The sequence below is a fragment of the Candoia aspera genome, chromosome 17 (assembly GCF_035149785.1).
Source record: "Candoia aspera isolate rCanAsp1 chromosome 17, rCanAsp1.hap2, whole genome shotgun sequence".
NCBI classification, from domain to species: domain Eukaryota; kingdom Metazoa; phylum Chordata; class Lepidosauria; order Squamata; family Boidae; genus Candoia; species Candoia aspera.
In genome coordinates this window covers 3,130,192-3,152,795 of record NC_086169.1, presented here as the reverse complement: position 1 = coordinate 3,152,795, position 22,604 = coordinate 3,130,192, and the positions used below count along the sequence as shown (strand labels likewise).

The 22,604-nt window shown below is 49.0% G+C and overlaps 1 protein-coding gene across 1 annotated transcript; it reads right to left on the bottom strand.

Annotated features, from left to right (window-relative positions):
- Positions 1 to 1,290: 1,290 nt before the first annotated feature.
- Positions 1,291 to 16,395, bottom strand: LOC134506626 (ephrin-A4-like). Its single transcript, XM_063316875.1, has 6 exons — positions 16,240 to 16,395; positions 8,296 to 8,594; positions 6,633 to 6,698; positions 5,213 to 5,272; positions 3,741 to 4,111; positions 1,291 to 1,537 (listed from the first exon to the last, which is right to left on the bottom strand). Exons 1-5 carry the CDS (start codon positions 16,359 to 16,361, stop codon positions 4,020 to 4,022), a joined length of 639 nt encoding a protein of 212 aa, XP_063172945.1. The 5' UTR covers positions 16,362 to 16,395; the 3' UTR covers positions 1,291 to 1,537; positions 3,741 to 4,019.
- Positions 16,396 to 22,604: the final 6,209 nt, after the last annotated feature.

The window sequence follows — 22,604 nt, the reverse complement described above, 5'->3', positions numbered from 1 at the left end:
TTTTTTTCTTTTGAACACATCAATTCCAACTGGACTTGGGCAAGCCTGCTGCCTGATTAATTTTGCTTAGTGGAAAAAAATGCTCAATTTCTTCTACCGGCCTCAAAGAAGCCCTCTCCTATTTCACGGATAGGAAAGTCCTCCTTTCCATGTTTTCTGCCCTTGATGTTTCCCCGGGAGAAACAGGGAGGACCCTCTCTAGCTGCACCCCACACCTCACAAGATCAATCCTCGAGTGACTTGGGAAAGGCGACGCGTCCAGCATCTCAGCCAGACCCGGCTATCCACGCTAATTGCTGGCAAGTGATCCGTAATTAAAACTTCCATTGTGACATTTTCCCGACATCTCAATATCAAACACTGCAATTAATCCCAGCCGCCTCGGAGGTCGCCGAGCTGAGCGAGGGCTGGAGGAAACAAGGCGAGCAGAACAGGGGCGGATGGGCAGGGGAAGCACGCCAAAGAGTAAACCATCATTTCGTTCCTACCAGGCTTGTCTTGGTTATTCCCAAGCCTGGAGCTTGGCATCTGCAGCATGGGGCGTCTGCTTGAAAATCAAGCGGCGGCACAGAACGGGCTCTGCCGTTTTGTCCTCCCGGGCCCAACGTGGTGACCCCTGTGGGCAATGCCCCTGGTTTAATTTTGCTATTTTACAGACACCCCAGCTGGGGAAAGACATCCAGCTACCACTAAGGGGAAGAATTTGGTTGAATCCCCCCATCTTGAGAGGCGGACGCTTCCTTGGCCGATCTGCTGGGCTCTCCAAGCCAGCTGTGCCGAGGAAGGGGAGAAAGACCCCCATCGTCAGTTAGGGAGGGAGAGAAACCCCTTTAATTCCACGTGCGTTTGGAGGTCCAGCCTGTCAAGGATCCATCTCTTTGGAGTAGCCCTGGGCTTAAAAAGCAGAGATTAAAAGCAGCAGTAGCAACACCCATCTGCAGCTATCAACAATACCCATTTTTCCCCCTCATATCCTCGTTCTTACCACTACCATCGCCCCAACATTTTTCCTGTTCCCCCCTCCCTCCATTTCTTCCTTTCAAGGACTCCCGGGAGTGAAAACAAGGAACAGCATTTCTAAAATGGATTTATTGCTTGGCTCGGTCACTGAGGACCACCAAATTTAAAAACAAGGGCAGCACCAGCTACGGGAAGTTGGCATCTTCACGGAAGACAAAAACGGAGCCATCCGTCGTGAGGGTCGTTCTCGTCGAGAACAGAATAGGGCTGAGAGGCTGACATGGTCCAGATGTTTTGGGAGGTGGGCTGGGGAGAACACAGGGCTCAAAAGACCACCTGAAAGAGGAAAGAGGGAGGGGAGGAGCCAACCTCCTCCATTCCAGCAGCAATGTTTTAGGTCATCAGAAATTGCAAACGGGGGGCAGGGGGAATCTCCTATCTTTGGCGTGCAGTCCTGGAGACCCCTGGAAGAAACTAAAATCTGGATTTTCTTTACGGGGAGGGAAGCCCGGGTCTTAATCCGGTCCCCGACGCAGAAAGCGCAGCTTTGACATCCGGTGGGAACAAGACACAATGCCTGGAGGGGAAGACAGAGAAAGAGAGCTTGTTACAAGCCAGTTGTGCAAAGCTTTAGGAAGCAGAAATGTGCTGGGCGGGGTGGGGTGGGGTGTTGTGCATCAAAGACTAATTCTAATTTTGAGAGCCAAAGCTCAGGGCTTAGCCAGACACGAAGGCCCCAGGGTGAGGGACCCTGCTCAGCTGTCCTGGTCTTTCTCGGCATCGACCGGCTGGCTTTTTAGCAGGGGCACTTGAGCGAGTTTCAAGATTTATCCCAGCTACTCTGTGACCTTCAAAATCAGGATTCGCACTCCACGCTTGATTATCCTGCAACAACGGGCAAATCTGGTTTCTCTCTCCAGCGCGGGTCCACGCCGACCTGCGTTTAACTGCTCCCCTTTTCCAATCTCCCCAATTTTAATTCCCTTCATTCTTGGGTCAGGTTTACGCATTCTCTCCCTCCCCTTAAAAAGTTCATTGGCAAACCTGTATGCATTTCTCCCAAGGGACGAGATTTGCACTTTGCCTAAGCTACACTTTTGGGTGGAGGGAGCCCCCCCCCAGTACAATGCTGTTGCACATATAGCCCGCCAGCCTATTTTTGCCCCCGGTTTGGAAGAGGCAAACCGCAGGGCCAAGTCTGGAAAAAAACAGACAAACAGTGTTGAAATGAATTTATGCTTGCATCTAAAACCAGGGGGCGAACCGAGTCGGCTTGCAGTGACCCAAATGAATTTTCTCCACATTCTCTCCCCGGTTCTCATACATAATGTTTTCAGCGGCGTCCTTTGCTGACACCACTGGTCCCCCTTCCTTCCATTCCTTCATATTGACTTCTGACATTTTCATGGGTCTGTTATTTGATTTCGGCTCGGCCTCAACAGATTACCCAATTTGTTCTGTAATTTTCTGCCTTCGCCCTTCCAACTTCGGTGGCCTTTGGCAGCAAGCAGACAACTGTGGCCGTTTTGTGACTAGCTCAAAGGTGTTCTTTTTTTATTTAATGGTGACTTTTCTTTCTCAGCTCCAGAGGTTACGGCTGGTCTTTGGGCAGCCATACGTTACAGGGAGTCCTCGCTTAATGACCACTTGCTCAGTGGCGGTTCATAGTTACGACGGCGCTGAACAAGTGGGACTTACAATCAGTCCTTTGGCGTCCAGTGTGAAATGACAACCGTCGCAGTGTCCCACGGTCACATGATCACCCTTTGCAACTTCTCTGCTGGCTTCCTACAAGCAAAGCCAATGAGGAGGCTGGCTGGCGGTCACAAATGGCGACCAAGTGACGTCACACTTAACGACCACGCAGGATTCGCTTAACGACAGCAACGGGAACTGCCAGAACTGCTGTCATAAGTCAGCGTGGCCACGTGACATGGTGTTTTACGATCGCGCCACTTAGCGACGTAGTTGCCAGTCCCAGTCACCGTCGTTAAGCGAGGACTACTTGTAACGCCATGAACCAGTTTAGAGCGATCTACGAAACGGGCCTATGTGATATGAGTGTGTCCTGGACCCACAGGATCCCAAAAGGCTAGGGCACAGAATGAATGGAGTACTTCATCAACGGGCGCAGCTAGCTGGCTGGCTTTTAATTTTTTTTTAGAATTTAGACTCGCGGCTGGGAAAAAAAAAGTTAAAATCTTTTCTTCGCTGAAACAGCAAAGTCATGTTTTTATCCTTGCAGGGAAAAAAACTGGCAGACGTATCTGAGCTGTGTCTAGCATCTGGCTCCCCAGCTCGGATGGAAGGAGGGCACGCAGACGAGACTTGCTCTCTTTGTCGCTCCAGGCTTAATTTAGGTTTTTTTTTTTAAAGTTATTTCCACGCTGCTTTTTCCAGCAACGCTATCAAAGCGGCTCCTCTGAAGGAGAAGGGGAAAAGAAGCGATTCAAGACATGAAGTTTTCTTTTACTGGGAAGTTACGATGGTCACGGAATCGAGTTCTACGGATAATGCCTACCCAGCAGAAGTGACTCCCCGGTCATCCCCTGCCGGTTTGGTGAGCAGAGCCCCCCTCCCCAAATCAGAGTTTGATCCTGGCTAAAGATGGGCAGAAACGCCTTGCTAGTGAATAGACCCTCAAAGGGGTTTCTTTGCAAGAAACAAACATCAATCTATTAGGGATGCCGGTCGGACGTCCAACTCGGGGGGTTGAGCTAAATGACCTCCACGGCGCCCTCCTCCCTCCCTCCCTCCCACTCAATATTCCCCAGACTTACACTCCCATTGAAAATCCTCCTGAGCCTGAATGGGAGCAGAGATGAGCATCCCGGATTAAAGAGGCGAATCCTGTCCCTCGGCAGCCGGGAACGCTGCCCATCCAAGATGCAGCTTTGTGATCGGAGAATTGGAGGGGGGGTCCCCAGCCAGGTCTAAAGTGCCAAGTGACAAATCGGCATCTCTGCAATGGGGGTAGCAGCGGGGTGGAGAAATCCCTCTGGCAGCGCTCCCTGCCCGGCCCGAGCCTCAGGGAGGCTTGTAATCCAGATTCCCCACAGTCAGAGCCACAGGAAGGGCACTGCCAGGAGTCCCAGGCAGGCAACGCTGAGCTGGATCGGGGCAGGGCCGTTTCCTTGGGCGACGACCGCTTCTGGGGGAAAGGAAAAAAAATATCTAAGTGGAAGGAGACTGAGTGCTGAGAACGGGGGTTCACATGCATGAAAACTGGGAAATTTTGCAGGGGATTTCCTTCCCTATTTTATTTATTTATCTTTATTTCTTTATCTAATTTATCCCCGCCCATCTCCTCCCGTTGAAGGCCTCTGATCTATTTCCCCCTAGATCAGGGTTTCTCAACCAGGGAGAGGTCCCTGGGAGATCCCGATTTATTTAAAACATTATTTCAAATTTGGGCCACTTCATGTTAAAGAGGCAAGTTTCCTCCTTTATTTTCAGTTTAAGAACACGGTTAAGGCTTCTAGACAGGCCGACACATGAAACGCATAGAGTAATTTGGTGACTTCTGGCCTCTATTTGAGCCTGAATGGGCAGGGGTTCCCCGAGGCCTGGAAAATATTTCAAGGGTTCCTCCGGGGACAAAAGGTTGAGAAAGGCTGGCCTAGATCTTCCCAAATCACTTGTGCATGGTTTTCCTGGAAGTTTTGGGGTGTCCTGTCATCCCTCTCAACGAGACCACGAGGACCCCTCTCGCAGGGCAAATGCCAACTGGTATTGGGGCGGGAGGCCCGCCTAGCAAAACAGGAGTTCATCCTGTGGCAGTCCCAGTTTGCAGAGGCAACCGGAAAATCCATATGGACGATCACCCACATGAGGCTTGAACAGATGCTCAGAGGACGGAAATTCCACACCTGGGGGCCTAGCGCAGACCCGCAAGAGGCGGCTTATCCTAGCTTGCAGGGCCCCCCTAAGAGGATGGTAAACCACACAGGCTAGAAATCCATCTGCCAAACCATCCTCCTTTGTCGTTGGGCAGAGCAGCAAGGTAGACTGTGGCTAGAGAAGGAGGTTCCACCAGGGCCCAATCATACAGAATTCCCCTCTCATTCTCACACACACACACACACAGGCCTTTTAAAAAATGCATCCTTGCCCCTTTCGATTGGGACTCAAGGACTTCCATTCTAGATTTTTTTAAAAAATGCCTGTTGCATTAATTAGATAAGTATCTGCCAATTGCTTCTCAGTATGACCTCCCCGCCCGATCTAAAACACCAATATTCCCCAAACTCACTCTCTGGACCGCCTCTCCCACGTGGCTGAGATTTGGGTGCCTCTGTGACAGGGTCTGTGGCTAGAAAGGAAACAGGGATAAGCAAAAAAGCACAGAGTGGTCCCCTTTCCTCTTCCCCCACGCACAGCCTCAAAAAGAGCACATCAAACATCACCAGAGGGGCAAACTAAGTGGGTCTCTGCTTAGCGATTCCGGAGAATACAGACCAAGTGTTTCCCCCAAAATAAAACATGTCCATTGCATCTGAAGTCATCCAGGCCAGGTAATTAAACTTATGTTCATTTTATGCTAATTGTTACAAATAATCTAAACAACATCGTTGGCATTACTCTACAGAGGATGGGAATCACCGCATGCTATCTTGGGGTATTTAACGGACATTCAGAAGCTGGAAATCTGGTACCCACTCCAAAAATGGCCTGTTAAAATGAGATTTGAACTTTAATTGCATTCACACAACCCACTTGACGTGTGTCCCCCCGTTGTACGAAGCTAACAAACATTTCTCTGCCTTTGAACGACAGATTACCCTCTAAAGCGGTGTTTTTCAACCTTGGCAGCTTGAAGATGTGTGGACTTCAACTCCCAGAATTCCCTAGCCCTTCCCCATGCTGGCTGGGGAATTCTGGGAGTTGAAGTCCACACATCTTCAAGCTGCCAAGGTTGAGAAAATGCTCTAAAGTAACAAAACTGGGGAAGCTAGGATGCGGCTGCCCTCTTTATAAATCACCGTTATCATTTCAGGTTGGACTGGAACCCACTTTCAACTTGGATTGAATTATTTTGTTTATATCCTTATTCTTGTTGCTTTCAGTGCTTGCTCAAATGCTCAAAATTCGAAGTTGACATCGTTCCCAGCCCTGCTATGGAGATACTATGCTGGTATCAAATCAGCGTATCAAACTCTGACCCCGAGACAGAGCATTTTCCCTCATTTTTTTTAAAAAAAGGCTCTAGTCCTCATGGTTTTGAATTCAAGGACGTCTTACATACTGAACTTTTATCAACCAGATTATTAGTCCAACTCACCGAATACCGTATACCCTGGTCCTCACCAATCTAGCCACCCCACCAAGGGTTATTGGACCACAACCCCGACCATCCCCAGACAGCCAGGCCATTTATGGAAGCTGTAGTCCAACAGAGCTGGAAGGTGGCCAATTAAGAAAGGTTAGCCTCTCCACGATTCCAGACATGGGGGTTGTGCCAAGTTCTCAGCGACGCTGAGGATCAGAACTGGAACTTTTGAGGAACTTGGTTTGTTCTCGCCCTTTCATTGTATTTTGAAGGAGGGATGTGCCATCATCCAGGATTCTCAGGCTGAGAACGCAGGAGCATCAGAACAAGGGCCCTGTTGGATTTCACGGGCCCACCACCACAGACCCCCATAAACAGGAGGGACAGACCCACTTACTGGTACTGGCTTTGCAGCAGACAAAAACTCGTAGCTTCAAACACTGCCCAGCACTCTCCGACGTCGGGATAGCTGTGGGAAAGGAAGAGAGCGAGGACAGTGGGCAGAAGATCAAATGTGCACGTTGGCCCACAAAACCAACAAAATTAAAAAGCCAGCCCAACGTTGGGGAGATGTTTCATTAAAAAAGGGATACGTAGGTTGATGGCCCAGCAGCGAGACCCGGAAGGACTCTGGATGGGGAGCTTGTAGGGGTTGGGTGGTGTAATGGGATGTGGGAAAGGCCTTGGGAGACGGGGCAAAGAGACGCTGCCTTGGGAATGGACAGGTAAGAGGGAGCATAGCCCGCAGCTGCATAATGGGTGGAGAAAGAGGCTTGGGAGGGACCCTCCCTTGTTTCTCGGGCTGTAAAGGAGACGGGGGGAGATTTGTACTTTCAGACTTGCAAGATTGCTGTCAGCCTCACCAGATAGACCAGTCAGGAAACATGACCAGATGAGCCAATTCTACTTTATTGTAAGGCTCCACTGACATCAATCTTGCAAGTCTGAAAGTACAAATCTCCCCCTGTCTCCTTTACAGCCTGAGAAACCAGGCAGGGTCCCTTCTGAGCCTCTTTCTCCGCCCATTATGCAGCTGAGGGCTAAGCTGCCTCTTATCTGACCATTCCCTTGGCAGCGTCTCTTTGCCCCGTTCCTCAGGGCCTTTCTCACATACCATACAGGTAGTCATAACTAGGCCAGCAGCTGTATTGATGGGTACAAGTGTCCAATATAAGCAATGCCTAAGACTTGGGATTTACTCCCGGCTTGCACCCATTTTTCAATCTGCAGATTAATCCACTCAAACTGGAGCTGATTAAGTGGACACTGCACCATTCTTAAGCCAGGAGACATTGATTCATCAAGGGGCTTTTTTCCTAATGCATTGCAAACAATAACAGTAACGATAATAATAGTAATAACCCCATCAGCTATGCATTGCTTAGCCCTCCTGTGAAGGGGTCCGTCTCGGATCCGAGGGCATCAAAATGCAGCCTCTCACCATTAAAATTTAACTTCTCCCTCCTCATTCTGTGCCTTTCAGACAGGCAGCGTGGCAACCGAGCTCTGCTAACAGGCGTATTTATTTCAATAAACTCGGCCCAAAGGCATGATGATTAAGGCCGAGCGACACAAGGCACAGGAACCGTGACTCCCTTTGCGTGTTTTTTTATTATTATTTATTTTTAATGGAGCGCATCAAATTGGGGAGGGCAGCTTTTGTTCAGAGGAGCAGACTGGAATGTGATAAATTCCGCCGGCGGGGAAAAATAAGGCCCCGGTTTGAAAATTGGGAATATTTCAGGGTGCATTACAAATCTCTGTTCTCTAATCAGAGAAACGGTGTGCTCCAAAGGGCAGTTAAAATCTGGGCCAAGGACAGAGGAAACCTAAGGTGCCTGGGGATCAATCCTGATTTCTCAACCCAGCCTACCCCGCAGGGTTGTTGTTGTCAGGCTAAAAGCGGTGGCAGATCTGTTCGATATACTGCCTGGGGCTTAGGAGATCGCTCAAATGCGTAAGAAAGAAAAAGACACATTTGCATGATTCCCACCAACTTAGCTGCTTCTTAAATTAAATTACTACGGCCAGATGCACAACCCCAATCAAACTCTGCTTCAACTCACATATATAGTAATATTCCTGGCCCCTCTGAAACTCGATGCCCAGGGAGAACGGGGTGAACCTTTGGATTTTCTCTGAGAAGCGGATGGCTCCGTAGGGAGCATACGGGCGGTTGCATTCCCAGCGTTTGAAAGCTCCCGGAGTTTCATAGCACCCTCGGTAGCCTTCGGCGTTGACCATTAGCAAAGTGAAGGTTTCTGGGTTTCCCGCAGCCAACGGCCGCTCATAATGGGGGCAGTAAATATCCAGATAGTCATTGATGGACACCTGGATGGCGTAGCCTCCGTCTGAATCAAAGAACCTGGAAGCGGAGAAGAAAAACAGCTCGTGATTCCAAGCGGGATCACTAGACCCATCAAAAATTCAGATTATGTGGCTCAAAACACCCCAGAGATGCTCAGGAGAGGGGATTTCTCTCTTCCACACTTCCTGGAGCAAAATTAATCTCAGTTCATCTGGACGTTGCAGTTCATTGCAGAGACTCGGCTTATCCAGTCTTATTTTTTAAGGAGGAGGACAAAGCAGTCACTCAAACAGGGAAGCAACAGACTCCTTCCCAACTTATCCACTCGCACCTTTACATGACAGCACAATCACTCAAACAGGGAAGCAACAGGCAGACTCCTTTAGTTTTGCTAAAATGGAGGCAGCCTGATGCACCCACCGGAGCTGCGAAAGGCCCTTCCCTGGACCCTGATTAGAAACAGCGCTGACTGCACCGGCCACTCATCCAGAGACACAACGGACATCCTCTTTCTGTGGGCGGAAGTCAAGGTTCTTTAATTAAGAATTCATTTCTCATGAGGTGCTCCTGGGCCTCACCCAGCATTGATCCTCTTGAGCGTTTTTACTAACAGGCCCTTCGGAGCAAGCCAACTTTCCCCGGCTTTGCTAGCTGCCATAAAGTTGTCTGGATTTTGTTTCTAAGTTGCCCTTGGGGGAGGCTCAGGACTCTGATACGATGGAAGAACGCACAAATTCCCTCAACGGAGGACCGGATGATTAAATCGATGGAATCGGCACAAATGGCTAAACTGACCGCACCGATAAGAGAAAACACTGTAATTAGATTCGTTTCCATCTGGAAGCTGCTCTTGGGCTATTCGTTGGTAATGCAAAAGAATGAAGTCCTGACTTTACTTTTTATTTATTTAATTTTTCAAATTTCTATCCCTGCCCATCTCTCCCGAAAAGGGCACTCTGGGCGGTGATTTTAGGTTTTGATGACTGAATGGTTCAATTTTAGAGATACAGTGTTACTACATGTTTAATTAATAGGAAGAGAATAACTTTTATGGACTTGTACACCTGTGCGGGAAAAGGTCAGAGGCCACTGGTTGGATACGCTTTTTTGCTTATTCCTGCACCGGTTTAGCGTTTCCTGTTCCTTCCTTAGACTTGTATTCTATTGGTCTTATATTCTGCATTATATGCCTGAATTATATCTTGAACAATTAATGAATCCTCAACAACAACAAAAAAAGAAATTAACCACCATCAACTTCCCACCTGCCTCCAACAACTTTGAAGACCCTTCTGTCTCCCCACTGAATTTTTCCCCACCAAGTCCGGAGTCTGGGCCCCACAGAAAATGCCTCCCTTTCCCACACCCGCCACTCTGATCCAGCTGTCCCGTCCAGCTTAGCAAGGAGATGTCAGCTCTGATTAATTCAAGGGGCCGTGAGAAAAACGGGGCTGAGAAGAAGCCAGAGTCAAGAAATGGCTTGGGGTCCCACCACATTCCTCCCCAGGGCTTGAGAAAGGTAGGGACTGCAGCCTCTCGCCAATGGTGAACAACGGGCTCTTCCAGGCGGGCACCACTGGCCGTGGGCTCTTCCAGGCGGGCACCGCTGGCTGTTTCTGTCAGAAGGAGACCCAGGAATGGTTTCAAGGCGAAGGACACATTGGCAGTTGTACCATTTTGTTTGGATTTTTTAACTCGGGGGTAAAGAAAATTGAAGGGAAATTGAAAAAAATTGGGGAGGGGAGGCAGCCTTCTTTGCAGCATCTCATCAGAGCTACAGATCCGTAAATTATTTCATGTCCAAGGGGCCGTGTGACCGAGAAAACGGGATGCAAGAGGGTCCAAAGGAGAAGATTTGCAACCTCGGCTGAATCACATCGAGTGAGCACGCGCCTGTTGCTCCCAGGGAGAAATTCTCCCCAAACCCAGCCTGCGCAGCCAATGAAGATAAGCATAGGAGTTGTAGTCCAAAACAATGGGAAACCCCCCTTGCCTCTTAACTCCATCTTCTCCTACAGTTCAGCCCAAACGGTCCTTCTTTCCATGTAAGTTAAATCTCAAGGATTTAAACCTCAAGGATTGCAACAGAGAAAAAAAAAATCTTTTACTTTTAAAATGTGCTAGATTTGGAAACCGCTGCATATTCTTCTGACCTCACTCAGCCTTTCAGTTTCCAGGTGACACCAGAGAAACACACTGGGGAAACTTGGAAAAATCCAGCAAAAAAAAAAAAAAAGTATAAAAACTAGAGAGAGAAAAACAGTTTTCGTCCAATTTGCTGCTTATTTCTTCCCCGCGCTTCTTCCCAGGGCCTTCAGAAACCTAGGCTCAACCGATCCTTGCTGTGGATTGTCCCCAGCCCCCACTAAAATGGTCCTCCTTTGCTAAATTGGTCAGATTAGCATAGAAGGAATGGAAGCAATTATTTCTCAGGCCAGCATTTTGGCGTGGCCCGTGAACCGGCCCACTTGCTTTCAAGAACAATGCGCAAACATGTGCCAGTTGTGCAAGAAACAAAATTGAGTGGAAGTGGGCCACAGGGTGGAGAGGTTTAAGGCCCTTACCAGCCAAAGGCCTCAGCTGGACAATTATAAATGCCAATGACCTATTTTGATGCTGTGAAGGTGTTGCGAACAAGGCTAGGCATCTCTTCCATTCTGGTTCGGCTTTAATATAACCGCAGGAACGTTCTGGGTTTGATCCGGTATCTCAACTCTCCCCACCGAGCCAGCCCACACTTAATTCCTTGAAAATTAATTGGAAGAAGAGGAAGAAGAATCCAACCACAGCTGTGATGATAATGAGGAGAAGGAGGAGGAAATATCCTTTATTTATTATCCTGCCTTTATTTATTTTTTAATAACTCAAGGCAGCAAACATACCTAATACTCCTTCCCCCTCCTATTTCCCCCAAAACAGCACACTCGTGAACCAGAGAGGTGTTCAGAGGGGACAAAACAAATTTAGTCAAATACTGACATTTATTTTTCAAATTTCTATCACTGCCCATCTCTCCCAAAAAGGGGACATACAGGGATTTTGGAAGTCAACGCAATGTTTCATGGTAAGCGATTAGCGAGCTAAAAATAAAAGCACTCTCAAGTATTTGAAGAAAATCTGCTCTCTTCTCCGTGAGTGTGTGTGGGTGTGTAACGCAAGTATATTAGCAGAACCCCAATTATATATATGTGGGGTTTTACCGAAAATCATCGCATTTTGTTGGCCGGCAGAATCCCATTCAAAGAGACGCTTCGGGATTGGCAACGTTTGCCTAGGAACGACCAAACGCCACCCATTCGGAGGTGACTCGTCAGCCACACTCTGCACGTGATCGAGAAAACTCTGTTTAATCTAGCATTTTTTCTTAAAGTTTTGTGGCTTAGATGGCAGGGCTGGGCCTTTGCTGAGATTAACACCTTCCCCAGTTGCCAGATGAATGGCGCCGGCAAGTTGAATCAACCTCTTTCTTTTCCTTTCAAAAAGGGTTTCTAATATCTTACCCAAATTAAAATAATAATAATAATAATAATAATGCCACAATGACTAAACCGCCAAAGCACAGATTAAGCGCAAAACTCAAAGCAAGGATTTGGCAACTGCAGAACCAAGTCCAAAGCCCGGATAACTAATGAGATCTCTTTAAACGGACGTGAGAACAGATCTTGCCTAATGGATGTTTTGCCTCCCAGACCCAGCTTTCAGCCTCTCCCCTTCTCAGTTTAGGAATCCGGTCTGTCCATCACCTCCCCAAAGAAGCCACAGGAGACGCAGAATCCAAAATATGCTGTATTTCCAAAGCCCCAACATGTGGAGTCTTGTCAGCTGTTTGGGTTCCCAAAGCTGCCGTAAATACAAATGGGAAGATTGTGCGCTGGATTCTCCAGAAAAAAAACAAGGAGGATCACAGGAAGATGCGATCCGAACGCCCCAAGCTGCAGAGCGGCGATGTTAAGCCACAACTGAGACACTGACGTAACGTGCCAGACCAGCTGGGACATAGAGCAAGCTTTGGGTCTCACACCTCTGGAGCCAGGCTGCCCAAACAGCACCACCAGATCTGGAATCTGGAGTCCAAGCGGACACGGTCAAACGTGGATCACCCCCCCCCCCCAAACCGCAGATACGCCCCGTAAGTTTCCTTTGGCAAGCTGACATTGGCAAGAAGCTGAAAGGCTGCTCGGGGGCAGAGCTGAGTTTCCAGGGCTGGAAAGTTGGTTTTCAAAGGTCCCCTTGGAAGTTTGAAGCAGAAAGGACTTTGCTCAGGCCATCAAGTCCGGCCGCGAGCCGTCCTCCCTCCCCCCCATTACCAGATGTCACGGCCCACTGGGCAACTCACTCCGCAAAAGTTTTGACCCATCTTGGCCACACAGGAGAAGGAAAATAATGATGGAAAGCTTTAATGTCCCTCTGCAAAAGGAGACAGGAGCCCTTGCTGTGGTCACATTTGGGCACGGGATCCAATGGAAAGGAAGTGAATTGGAAAGCGGGGGATTCTCTGGCAGGAGAATCTGTCTGCAACCTTGAAAAAAAGTCCCTCTCAATATTTCGCCTGTGGGACACCAGAAAATGTCACTTTTCCCCCCCTTTTGCAAGCTCAAACACAAGATAGTTGCCACAGTCCCAAGGCCACGTTGTGCTTCCCAGCAAAGCAAATAAACCGAAAGGCGGGGAAAGGTTTCCATATACCTTGGCTGCCCTTTGCTTCGCCTCCCAATCGCAGGCAGAAAACCGTGTGCAGATTTATGGCCTTTTGCAAATTTACGGCCTTCTCCTCATGCACCCACAAGGACTCTGGGGGTGCAAGAATATCTCTTACGATGCTGTTTGGAAAAGATGAACAGACCCTCGTTATAAATGGGGCTTGTAACTTTATAGTCCGGCATTTACCGTCCTGTAGATGCACAACTACAAAGTTTTGCTAGAGATTTTCTAGTTCTGAGCATTGGAGACTGAAGCCACTGCAGGGTTTTGAAAAATCTGGGCAAAAAACAGGATCACAGCATCGCCATTTGTTGCTCGGCCACAGAAATTAAAACTCAAAAGTTCAGGTTGGTGAGAACGCAACTCCCTGGCCAAACCTGTTTGGAGCCATTGCACCCAATAATAATTTATTTTAATGTCTGCATTCAATTCTTTTGAACCATGTTTCTATTTTAATGTTTGCATTCAATTGTTTCGAATCATGTTTTTATTGTAACGTTTGCATTATATTGCATGCTTTTATTGTTATTGTTATTGTATGCTTTTATTGTATTGCATGCTTTTATTGTTATTGTCATTGTTTATTGCATTCAATTCTTTTGAACCATGTTTTTATTTTAATGTCTGCATTCAATTGTTTCCAACCATGTTTCTATTTTACTGTCTGTATTCAATTGCATGCTTTTATTGTAACCTTTGCATTCAACTGTTTCAAACCGTTTTCTATTCCAACCTTTGCTTTCTACTGCATGCTTCTATTTCCCATTGCTGGTTTTTATTTTAATGCTTGCCTTCTGTTGCAAGCTGCTTAGCGCCTTGCTTGGATCAAGGTGACATATAAATGAGCATAAACAGGAACACACACACAGAGAGGCGGCTTCAAACGCAAACTGGAGAGAGTTGACATCGCAAGGAAAAGATGAGATCGGAGGCCTTCTCCCTGAGATACTACATTTCTAAGTGCGGGGAAGGAATCGACATTGTGCAATGAGGAGGAAACCGATTTGGGAGGTTTCACCTGTCAACCCCTCCCTAGAGCAGCAGCTGGAGTTGCTGGCTAGCCCTTCCCAGTCCTAGTGTGGCTTTAACTAGGCCTCAAGAGTGCCAACTAATTTGCTCCCACGCTGAGCACAGCAAAAACAACCTGGAATGTATCTTGCAGATCACCCACCTCTCTCCTTGCAAACTTGCCTCTCCCCCACCTACCTGGGTGGGCCCCTCTCAGAAGGAAAAAAAAAGGGGGGGGTAACAAAAATCAAAGTTCTATCGGAGCAGCAGATTCCCACCAGCATAAAAACAGCTGGGCCTTTTGCTGGAGAGCATGCCCTGATGTCCCATGCCCATTTCAGCCTCAGGTGGCCCCAGGAATCTTGGACGCTTTAAAATAAGAGCCCCCCTCCCCTTTGTTTCTAAGGCTTGCTGAGATTAGGGAAAAAAACCTGGCGTGTTTTTCCCAAAACAAGGCCTCGGCAATTCCCTTTATGGATTAATAAATGGCAGGGAAGGAGGGAGGGAAAACAAATTCTCCCTGCGTGTTCCACCTTTGATAGTTTTGCAAGCAAGGCCCTGAACCTTCAAATGACTTATGCCAACGAAAAGCTGGCCAAACAGAGCAACTGGGGCAAATTTCTCAGGCGGCCCTGGTTTGCTTTAAGAAATGCGACCGCTTTCTTCCTAGGTCCCCATTCTCAGGGGCAGGCATTTCCTCCCCCCGCCACGCCAAGCAGGCATTCCAAACTGAAATAACAACCAGAAAAATAATAATGGGAAGAACCAGCCAGCCCCAGCTGAGGAGGAGGACCATGGAGCCTCAGCAGAAAATAATAATAATAATAATAATAATAATAATAATAATAATAATAATAATAGAACCATCCAGCCTCAGCTATGAAGGAGAAGAAATAACAGTAACAATAACAAAAGAACCATCCAGCCTCAGCTATGAAGGGAAAGGAGGAGGAGGAGGAGGAGAATAATAATAATAATAATAATAATAGAACCATCCAGCCTCAGCTATGAAGGAGAAGAAATAACAGTAACAATAACAAAAGAACCATCCAGCCTCAGCTATGAAGGGAAAGGAGGAGGAGGAGGAGGAGAATAATAATAATAATAATAATAATAATAGAACCATCCAGCCTCAGCTATGAAGAAGAGGAAGGAATACTAACAGCAGCAGCCAGCCTCAGCTATTAGCCAAAAAAAAATAAAAAATGCACATTTTGGAAAGAAAAACCATGGGGGAGCAAAGACAGAAAGCTGCTTACCCCCCCTCCAAAATGTTAACCCGAATCACAGCCGCCCCTAAACCAAATGAAAAAAGGTGGCCGGGGCGAGGAGCCCCCCCCCTGCCAATGCGCTGCCTTGAAGCAGACGGGGGGGGCTAAATCAGCACCCCCCAAAAGGGCGAAGTCTAGGGAAGGCAGCCGCTCCAATGGAGGAAATGGGGGGGGGGCGCCGCGGGCACCTGGGCGGCCTTCAAACAAAGGAGATGCTGAGCGCGCAACATGGAGCCGGCTGGGGAAGGAGGGCACAGCAGACGCCCCCCGCCCGGACCTCCTCCTCTCCCCCCCCCGCCCCGCCGCTTTAACTAGTTCCTTCCCACGAACAAACTTCGGGAAACTTTTTTTAAAGCAGAGCCTCTGGCCCGGAGGGGGGAAAGAGAGAGGGCGTTAAGTTGGGAGGGCCTCCCTAGTTTTTTTTCGGGGGGGGGGAGAATTCCTTCCATGTTGCGCTTTCTTCCTGCGCTCGGACAAAGGGCGTCCAGCCGCTGGGCCGCCCACCCTCCCGCGCGCAAGGCTTTGGGGGGGGGTCTTAGCAATGCAGGGGGGGCAGGCTCAAGAGGCCTCCCTGGGGTGCAAGGGCTGGGGGGAAAGCTTTTTCCAAGGAAAGGAGGGAGGAGGGCCAGCGCTGGCGACTCAAGACCCCCGGGAAGGGGATGATGGGCGAAGGAACCCCGGCGGCGCCCCCTCCCCAGTTTCCCCCCCCTTCCTTTCTCTACCTGGGATTGCTGGCGTTCCAGTAGACGCTGTGGCGGAGGCCTCGCACCTGCCGGCCCAGGAGGGCCCCCCCGAACAAGAGGAGCCCCCAGGGAAGGGCCAACAGCGCCTCAATGGGGCGCATCGCTCCGGCGGGGGTTCAGCGTTGGCAGCGGCCGCGGGAGGGGAGAAAAAGCGCCGCCGGGGCCCCGCCCCCGCCTCCCCACCTCGCTCGCAACTTTCCGCCAATCGGGAGCCGCGCCGCGGCCAAAAAAGCGAGGAGAAAAGTTTTAGCCGAACTTCGAGGAGAGGATGGAGCGCGGCGGGCGGGGGGCGCGGAGGCGGAGGGAGTTAACCCTTCGTGGCGCGCTGGGCCCGCTCATTCGGCTCCCCGCGGGAGGGGGCGGCCAACGTTTCGGCCTGCCCCTGCTCCTCTGCCTCGGAGGAGCCGCTGCCACCCCGAGGAGGGAGGAAGGGCAGGGCAACCGAGCTCGGGACGCGCTCGGCTCCCGGCGCCGGGCGCTCAGAAGACGCGCAAGGAGGAGGCAGCGTGGTTTGGGCACCTGGTCAATTGGCAACCCCGGGGCTGAACACCTGCCCTTTGCTTTTCACCTGGGCAGGGGAGGGGAGGCTGGGGCAGCAATCCAGCCCGGCCGTGCAAAAGACTTTAAAGGCTTTAAAAAGTCCCGTGGAAGCGCGGCCTTCTGCGTAATTAAGGCTCAGCTGTTGCTGGTCTGCAAGAAGGAAAACCTTTTGCGCCCTCAATTTCTTTGTTCCCTCCTTCCTTGGAAGATGTAGACCGTCGTTGTTTTCCGCCGGGAGGGGCTGTAATCGACCTCATCCCTCCCAGCTCTGTGGTTCGCTCCCGAAAGCCAAAAATTTGCCCTCCGATCGAATTTATACTGTGCGAGGTGGAGATTAAAATGCAGTGTGAGCCGTTGGTTTTTATTATTGCAGTTTATCTACCATCACCTCCATCAGAGCTGATCAGATGGGGCCTGCAGGGCCAGAAGTGGTCTGTCTGGATCCACCAGAACCTTCAGCTCCGAAGGCGGTCTATCTGGATAAAACTGAATCTCCATATTCAGAAGTTATATCTTGTGGTAATATATAAAGAAGCCTGTTGTTCACCATTGTGATTACACCAGTGTTTCTCAACCTTGGCAGCTTTAAGATGGGAGGACTTCAATTCCCAGAATTCCCCAGCCAGCATGCTTTAAGATGGGTGGACTTCAATTCCCAGAATTCCCCAGCCTGCATGCTTTAAGATGGGTGGACTTCAATTCCCAGAATTCCCCAGCCGGCATGCTTTTAGATGGGTGGACTTCAATTCCCAGAATTCCCCAGCCTGCATGCTTTAAGATGGGTGGACTTCAATTCCCAGAATTCCCCAGCCGGCATGCTTTTAGATGGGTGGACTTCAATTCCCAGAATTCCCCAGCCTGCATGCTTTAAGATGGGTGGACTTCAATTCCCAGAATTCCCCAGCCGGCATGCTTTTAGATGGGTGGACTTCAATTCCCAGAATTCCCCAGCCGGCATGCTTTAAGATGGGTGGACTTCAATTCCCAGAATTCTGGGAGTTGAAGTCCACCCATCTTAAAGTTGCCAAGTTTAGAAGCACTGAATTACACAGAGACCCATAATGACAGGCTGCCTCTGAAGGTTTGATCTAACTTCTCCAAGTTTTTCACTGACCACGGTTGGACCCATAACACTGGGCGTGTTAGGCTCATCCAGCAGGATTTTCAATTTATTCTTTGGTTCCACTGATTTATAAGCCCGGCTTCTCCAATCCGCGTCTGTTTCGAGGGCTGAGAAGCTGCAGGCAGGGTGGCCCCGCTGTAACACACGCTGGGCCTCTGCAGGTGGTGCGAATCCATCCTCTTTAATGAAGGTCTGTATTGATCACTCAGAAGACCGTATCGAACCCAAAACGCAGCGGCACGTCAAAAACAGTTTTAACAGAACCGGGGCCATTAAAAAAAGTTTGAACAAGATCATTGCCTTTGCTAGTGGTCCAACCTCTGAAATGAGTAAATCCTGGCTTATGGATTAGTGTGTTCGTTGGCACCTTAAGAGGGGGAATCTTGGCTTAACAAATTCAGAGTTAGCTCCTTGGAGCACAGAAGGGATTTGAGACACAATTTGTTGTGTTGTAAACTGCCCAGAGTCCCCCTTTGGGGGAGATGGGCGGTGACAGAAATTTGAAATACAAATAAAATAAAATAAATTCCATACACACAAGGGAAATAGGACCCTGGGACTGACTGTGGAATAAACAGACAGGATTACATGGTTAGGCAGGGTGGAAAATCTTGGCAACTTCCTTGTGCAGTATATTTGTCCCCCCCCACACCTTTCCCTCCCCCCCTCTAAATTCCAGATTGTATTATGTGAAAGACGAGAATCTAAAGGTACTCATTTAGCACCCAAGCATGATCAGGTTCCTAGGCCCTTAAAAACAGAACGGGGGGAGGGAATTAAATATTGTCGCATTGTCTTTACCCCCATGCCTCCTCTCCCCAAAAGGCATGCGTTCGGCTCATACTCAGAGGCTCTCTTTTCCTTCCTCTCATTTGGAATGGTTCAGTTCTTAGCCTTGCTGTTTTAAGCAGGGCAAGGCTTAAGGGCTTCTAAGCCTCTGGACCCCTGCAGAAACTTAGTTCCTTCTGGGATCTTCCCAACGGTCCCATTCATAATTTTCAGTGGGGCAAAGCTCCAGAGACCACATATGTCAAAGTTACCCTTTATTAGTTGAAATATTTGTTTTATGGGAAACGGATACAGGGACAACATTCCAGGAGGGAAATTAGATGCTCGTCATCACAAATGTTCTCTCTGGCGCGCCCTCTGTAACAGCAACAGCTCTTCTCCTAAAGACATGAAAACTATCCTCCAGCGTCAACCGTTCAACTTTATGCAGGCCGTGGCTTCGCTCTCATTAACCTAAGTGGGATCGATTTGTTATTTCACGCTTTGTATTATCGGGAATGGATGCCCAGCTACGCCACATCAACTCCAAAGCGACGGCGAAGCGTGCAAAGGTTTGGATTGCAAATCCTTCACCAGGGGAGGGTGGGGGGAGGGATCAAAAAAAGTTCAAAAAGTTGGCCGGGTGTTACTTGGCGCATCAACTTTCTCCTGCCGCGGGAACCGGGGCAGAAGGTTTGCAGTGGGCCACCCTGGGGAAGGAAAACGTGCAGGCCTTGTTTTCAAGTTAGCCAGCGCAGTGCGTCATGGCAATTTCTCTTTGGCAGCTCGGGCTGCTGTCAAGAATCACGTCCTTGCTGAAATTACAGGGTGGAAAGGCTCATCAACGTGGCTGTGCGTGGTTGGCAATACAAGATGCCCTTTGTTCTCCCACAGCAGGGAGGGCAGGTGTCAGAACAGAGCGTGCCAGGGACGGGCATGGCACTCACACGTCCAGACAGGGGTGCGGTGGTGCATCGGCGAGGGAGAGGGCTGGATTTTCAGTACCTGTTTGCCAGAATTAAAAAGCCAATGCAGGACGTTCAGTGAGGCCGGGGCAAACCCACTGGGTGTTGGGGGAGGAGAGGGGATCTTCCTAAAATTTTCCAAAATTCAGCTCCCCCCCCCGCATCTCCCAGCCACCATGAGTCCTCTTGTGCATTTAGGCAAGGCGAATCCCAGCTCGGAACAGACCAAAGATATTTCGTTTTGTGCTTTTTCATGAATATCATTGATATCCTAACCCTCTACGGGCAGTCCTTGCTTAAAAACTATTCGTTTAGTGATGGTTCAGACTTACGACCGGTCCTCACACTTACAACCATTGCAGCATCCCCATGGTCATGTAATCACGATTTGGGCGCTTGGCAACTGGTTCACATTTATGACCATCACAGTGTCCCATGGTCACATGATCACCATTGTCAACCTTCCCAGTCGGCTTCTGGCAAGCAAAATCAATGGGGAAACCGCGTGATTCGCTTAATGACCATGTGGTTTGCCTAATGCCTGCAGTGATTCACTTAATGACCATTGCAAAAAAAGGTCATAAAATCAGGTCAGATTTGCTTAACAACCACTTTGCTTAGCCACTGAAATTCCAGTCCCAATTGTGGTTGTTAAGCGAGGACTACCTGTACTCCTATTGACTATTCTAAAGCCTTTGACTGTGTGGACCATAACAAATTGTGGCAAGTTCTTAGTGGTATGGGGATACCAAGTCATCTTGTATGCCTCCTGAAGAATCTGTATAACGACCAAGTAGCAACAGTAAGAACAGACCACGGAACAACAGACTGGTTTAAGATTGGGAAAGGAATACGGCAGGGCTGTATACTCTCACCCTACCTATTCAACTTGTATGCAGAACACATCATGCGACAAGCTGGCCTTGAGGAATCCAAGGCTGGAGTTAAAATCTCTGGAAGAAACATTAACCATCTCAGATATGCAGATGATACCACTTTGATGGCTGAAAGTGAAGAGGAACTGAGGAGCCTTATGATGAAGGTGAAAGAAGAAAGTGCAAAAGCTGGTTTGCAGCTAAACCTCAAAAAAACCAAGATTATGGCAACCAGCTTGATTGATAACTGGCAAATAGAGGGAGAAAATGTAGAAGCAGTGAAAGACTTTGTATTCCTAGGTGCAAAGATTACTGCAGATGCTGACTGCAGTCAGGAAATCAGAAGACGCTTAATCCTTGGGAGAAGAGCAATGACAAATCTCGATAAAATAGTTAAGAGCAGAGACATCACACTGACAACAAAGGCCCGCATAGTTAAAGCAATGGTGTTCCCTGTAGTAACATATGGCTGCGAGAGCTGGACCATAAGGAAGGCTGAGCGAAGGAAGATGGATGCTTTGGAGCTGTGGTGTTGGAGGAAAATTCTGAGAGTGCCTTGGACTGCAAGAAGATCCAACCAGTCCATCCTCCAGGAAATAAAGCCAGACTGCTCACTTGAGGGAATGATATTAAAGGCAAAACTGAAATACTTTGGCCACATCATGAGAAGACAGGACACCCTGGAGAAGATGCTGATGCTGGGGAGAGTGGAAGGCAAACGGAAGAGGGGCCGACCAAGGGCAAGGTGGATGGATGATATTCTAGAGGTGACGGACTCGTCCCTGGGGGAGCTGGGGGTGTTGACGACCGACAGGAAGCTCTGGCGTGGGCTGGTCCATGAAGTCACGAAGAGTCGGAAGCGACTAAACGAATAAACAACAACAAACCTGTACTCCAGTGTTCCTCAACCTTGGGAACTTTAAGATGTGTGGACTTCAACTCCCAGAGTTCCCCAGCCAGCAGAATTCTGGGAGTTGAAGTCCTCACATCTTAAAGTTCCCAAGGTCGAGTAACATGGCTCTAGAGAGAAGTGTATAATGCTGGGAAAGGTGGAAGGAAAGAGAGGGGATGACCAGCAGCAAGGTGGGTGGACTCTGTTACAGGTGATGGGGGCACCTGAAGGACCAGGTTGGGGAGAGATCATCAGGCAGAAAATCTATCTCTGGTCGCTAAGAGTCAGCAACGACTTGATGCCACGTAATCCATCCATCCATCGATTTTTCTTCTCCAACCTTATTTCGTACTCTGTTAGCTTCTTGGATCAAACAAGGGCTGTTTAAAAGGGCCTCCAGTTACCAGCAAGGGTCAGAACAAAACATTTAAGATGACTCTCCACCCTGCAGAAGACGGGGCTGAAGAAAGGCTCAGCGCCGCCTTGACCAGATTTCTCGGCAAACCTAAAACGACACTTTACATAAAAGGGGGATCTGAGCGGGGAGCGACACAGGCTGCTTTGGGTGGAAAGGCCGAGCCTTCTGCGTCGCCTCATCTTTTGGTCACGGTTGCTGCTTCTCTGCTTTCCACATCGTGCGCCACCCGCTTCATAAATCAAGTTAATTAAATTACAGTAAAGGCGATGCTTGGGAAAGAGCGAGAATGTGGAGTGAGGAGCCATCTAGTGGATAAAAGACAAATCCATCTCAGGGACTGGGGGGGGGATAAACCCTTCTCCCGTCTCCCCAAAACAGTTTCTGCCAAAACCAAGCGAGTCAATCTGTTTTTATTACGAAGAAAAGATTGCCTCAACCCGGATTGATGGATATATTCCAGTGAAGATGGGAGAGGAATCCACTTCCATAGAGAACAGCCTCCCTCTTCCAGGATGTAACTAACACAGACCCGTGTGTGCTGTTCCCTTTGCACACGTACGCAACTGCACCTCCAGCGAGCATCCCGGACAGCCCTTGTTGCCAGTGCAAACACTTTCCCCAGAATTCCTTGGGACAGGATTCGAAGCAGGAGACGGCAGAGCCGAAAGGGCGTCCCCTTGGCCAAGTTAGGACTTCTAGCCGCTGGGCAAAAATCACACAAACCCAATGCACCCGGGCACGCAAACACTGATCTGAGCTTGCT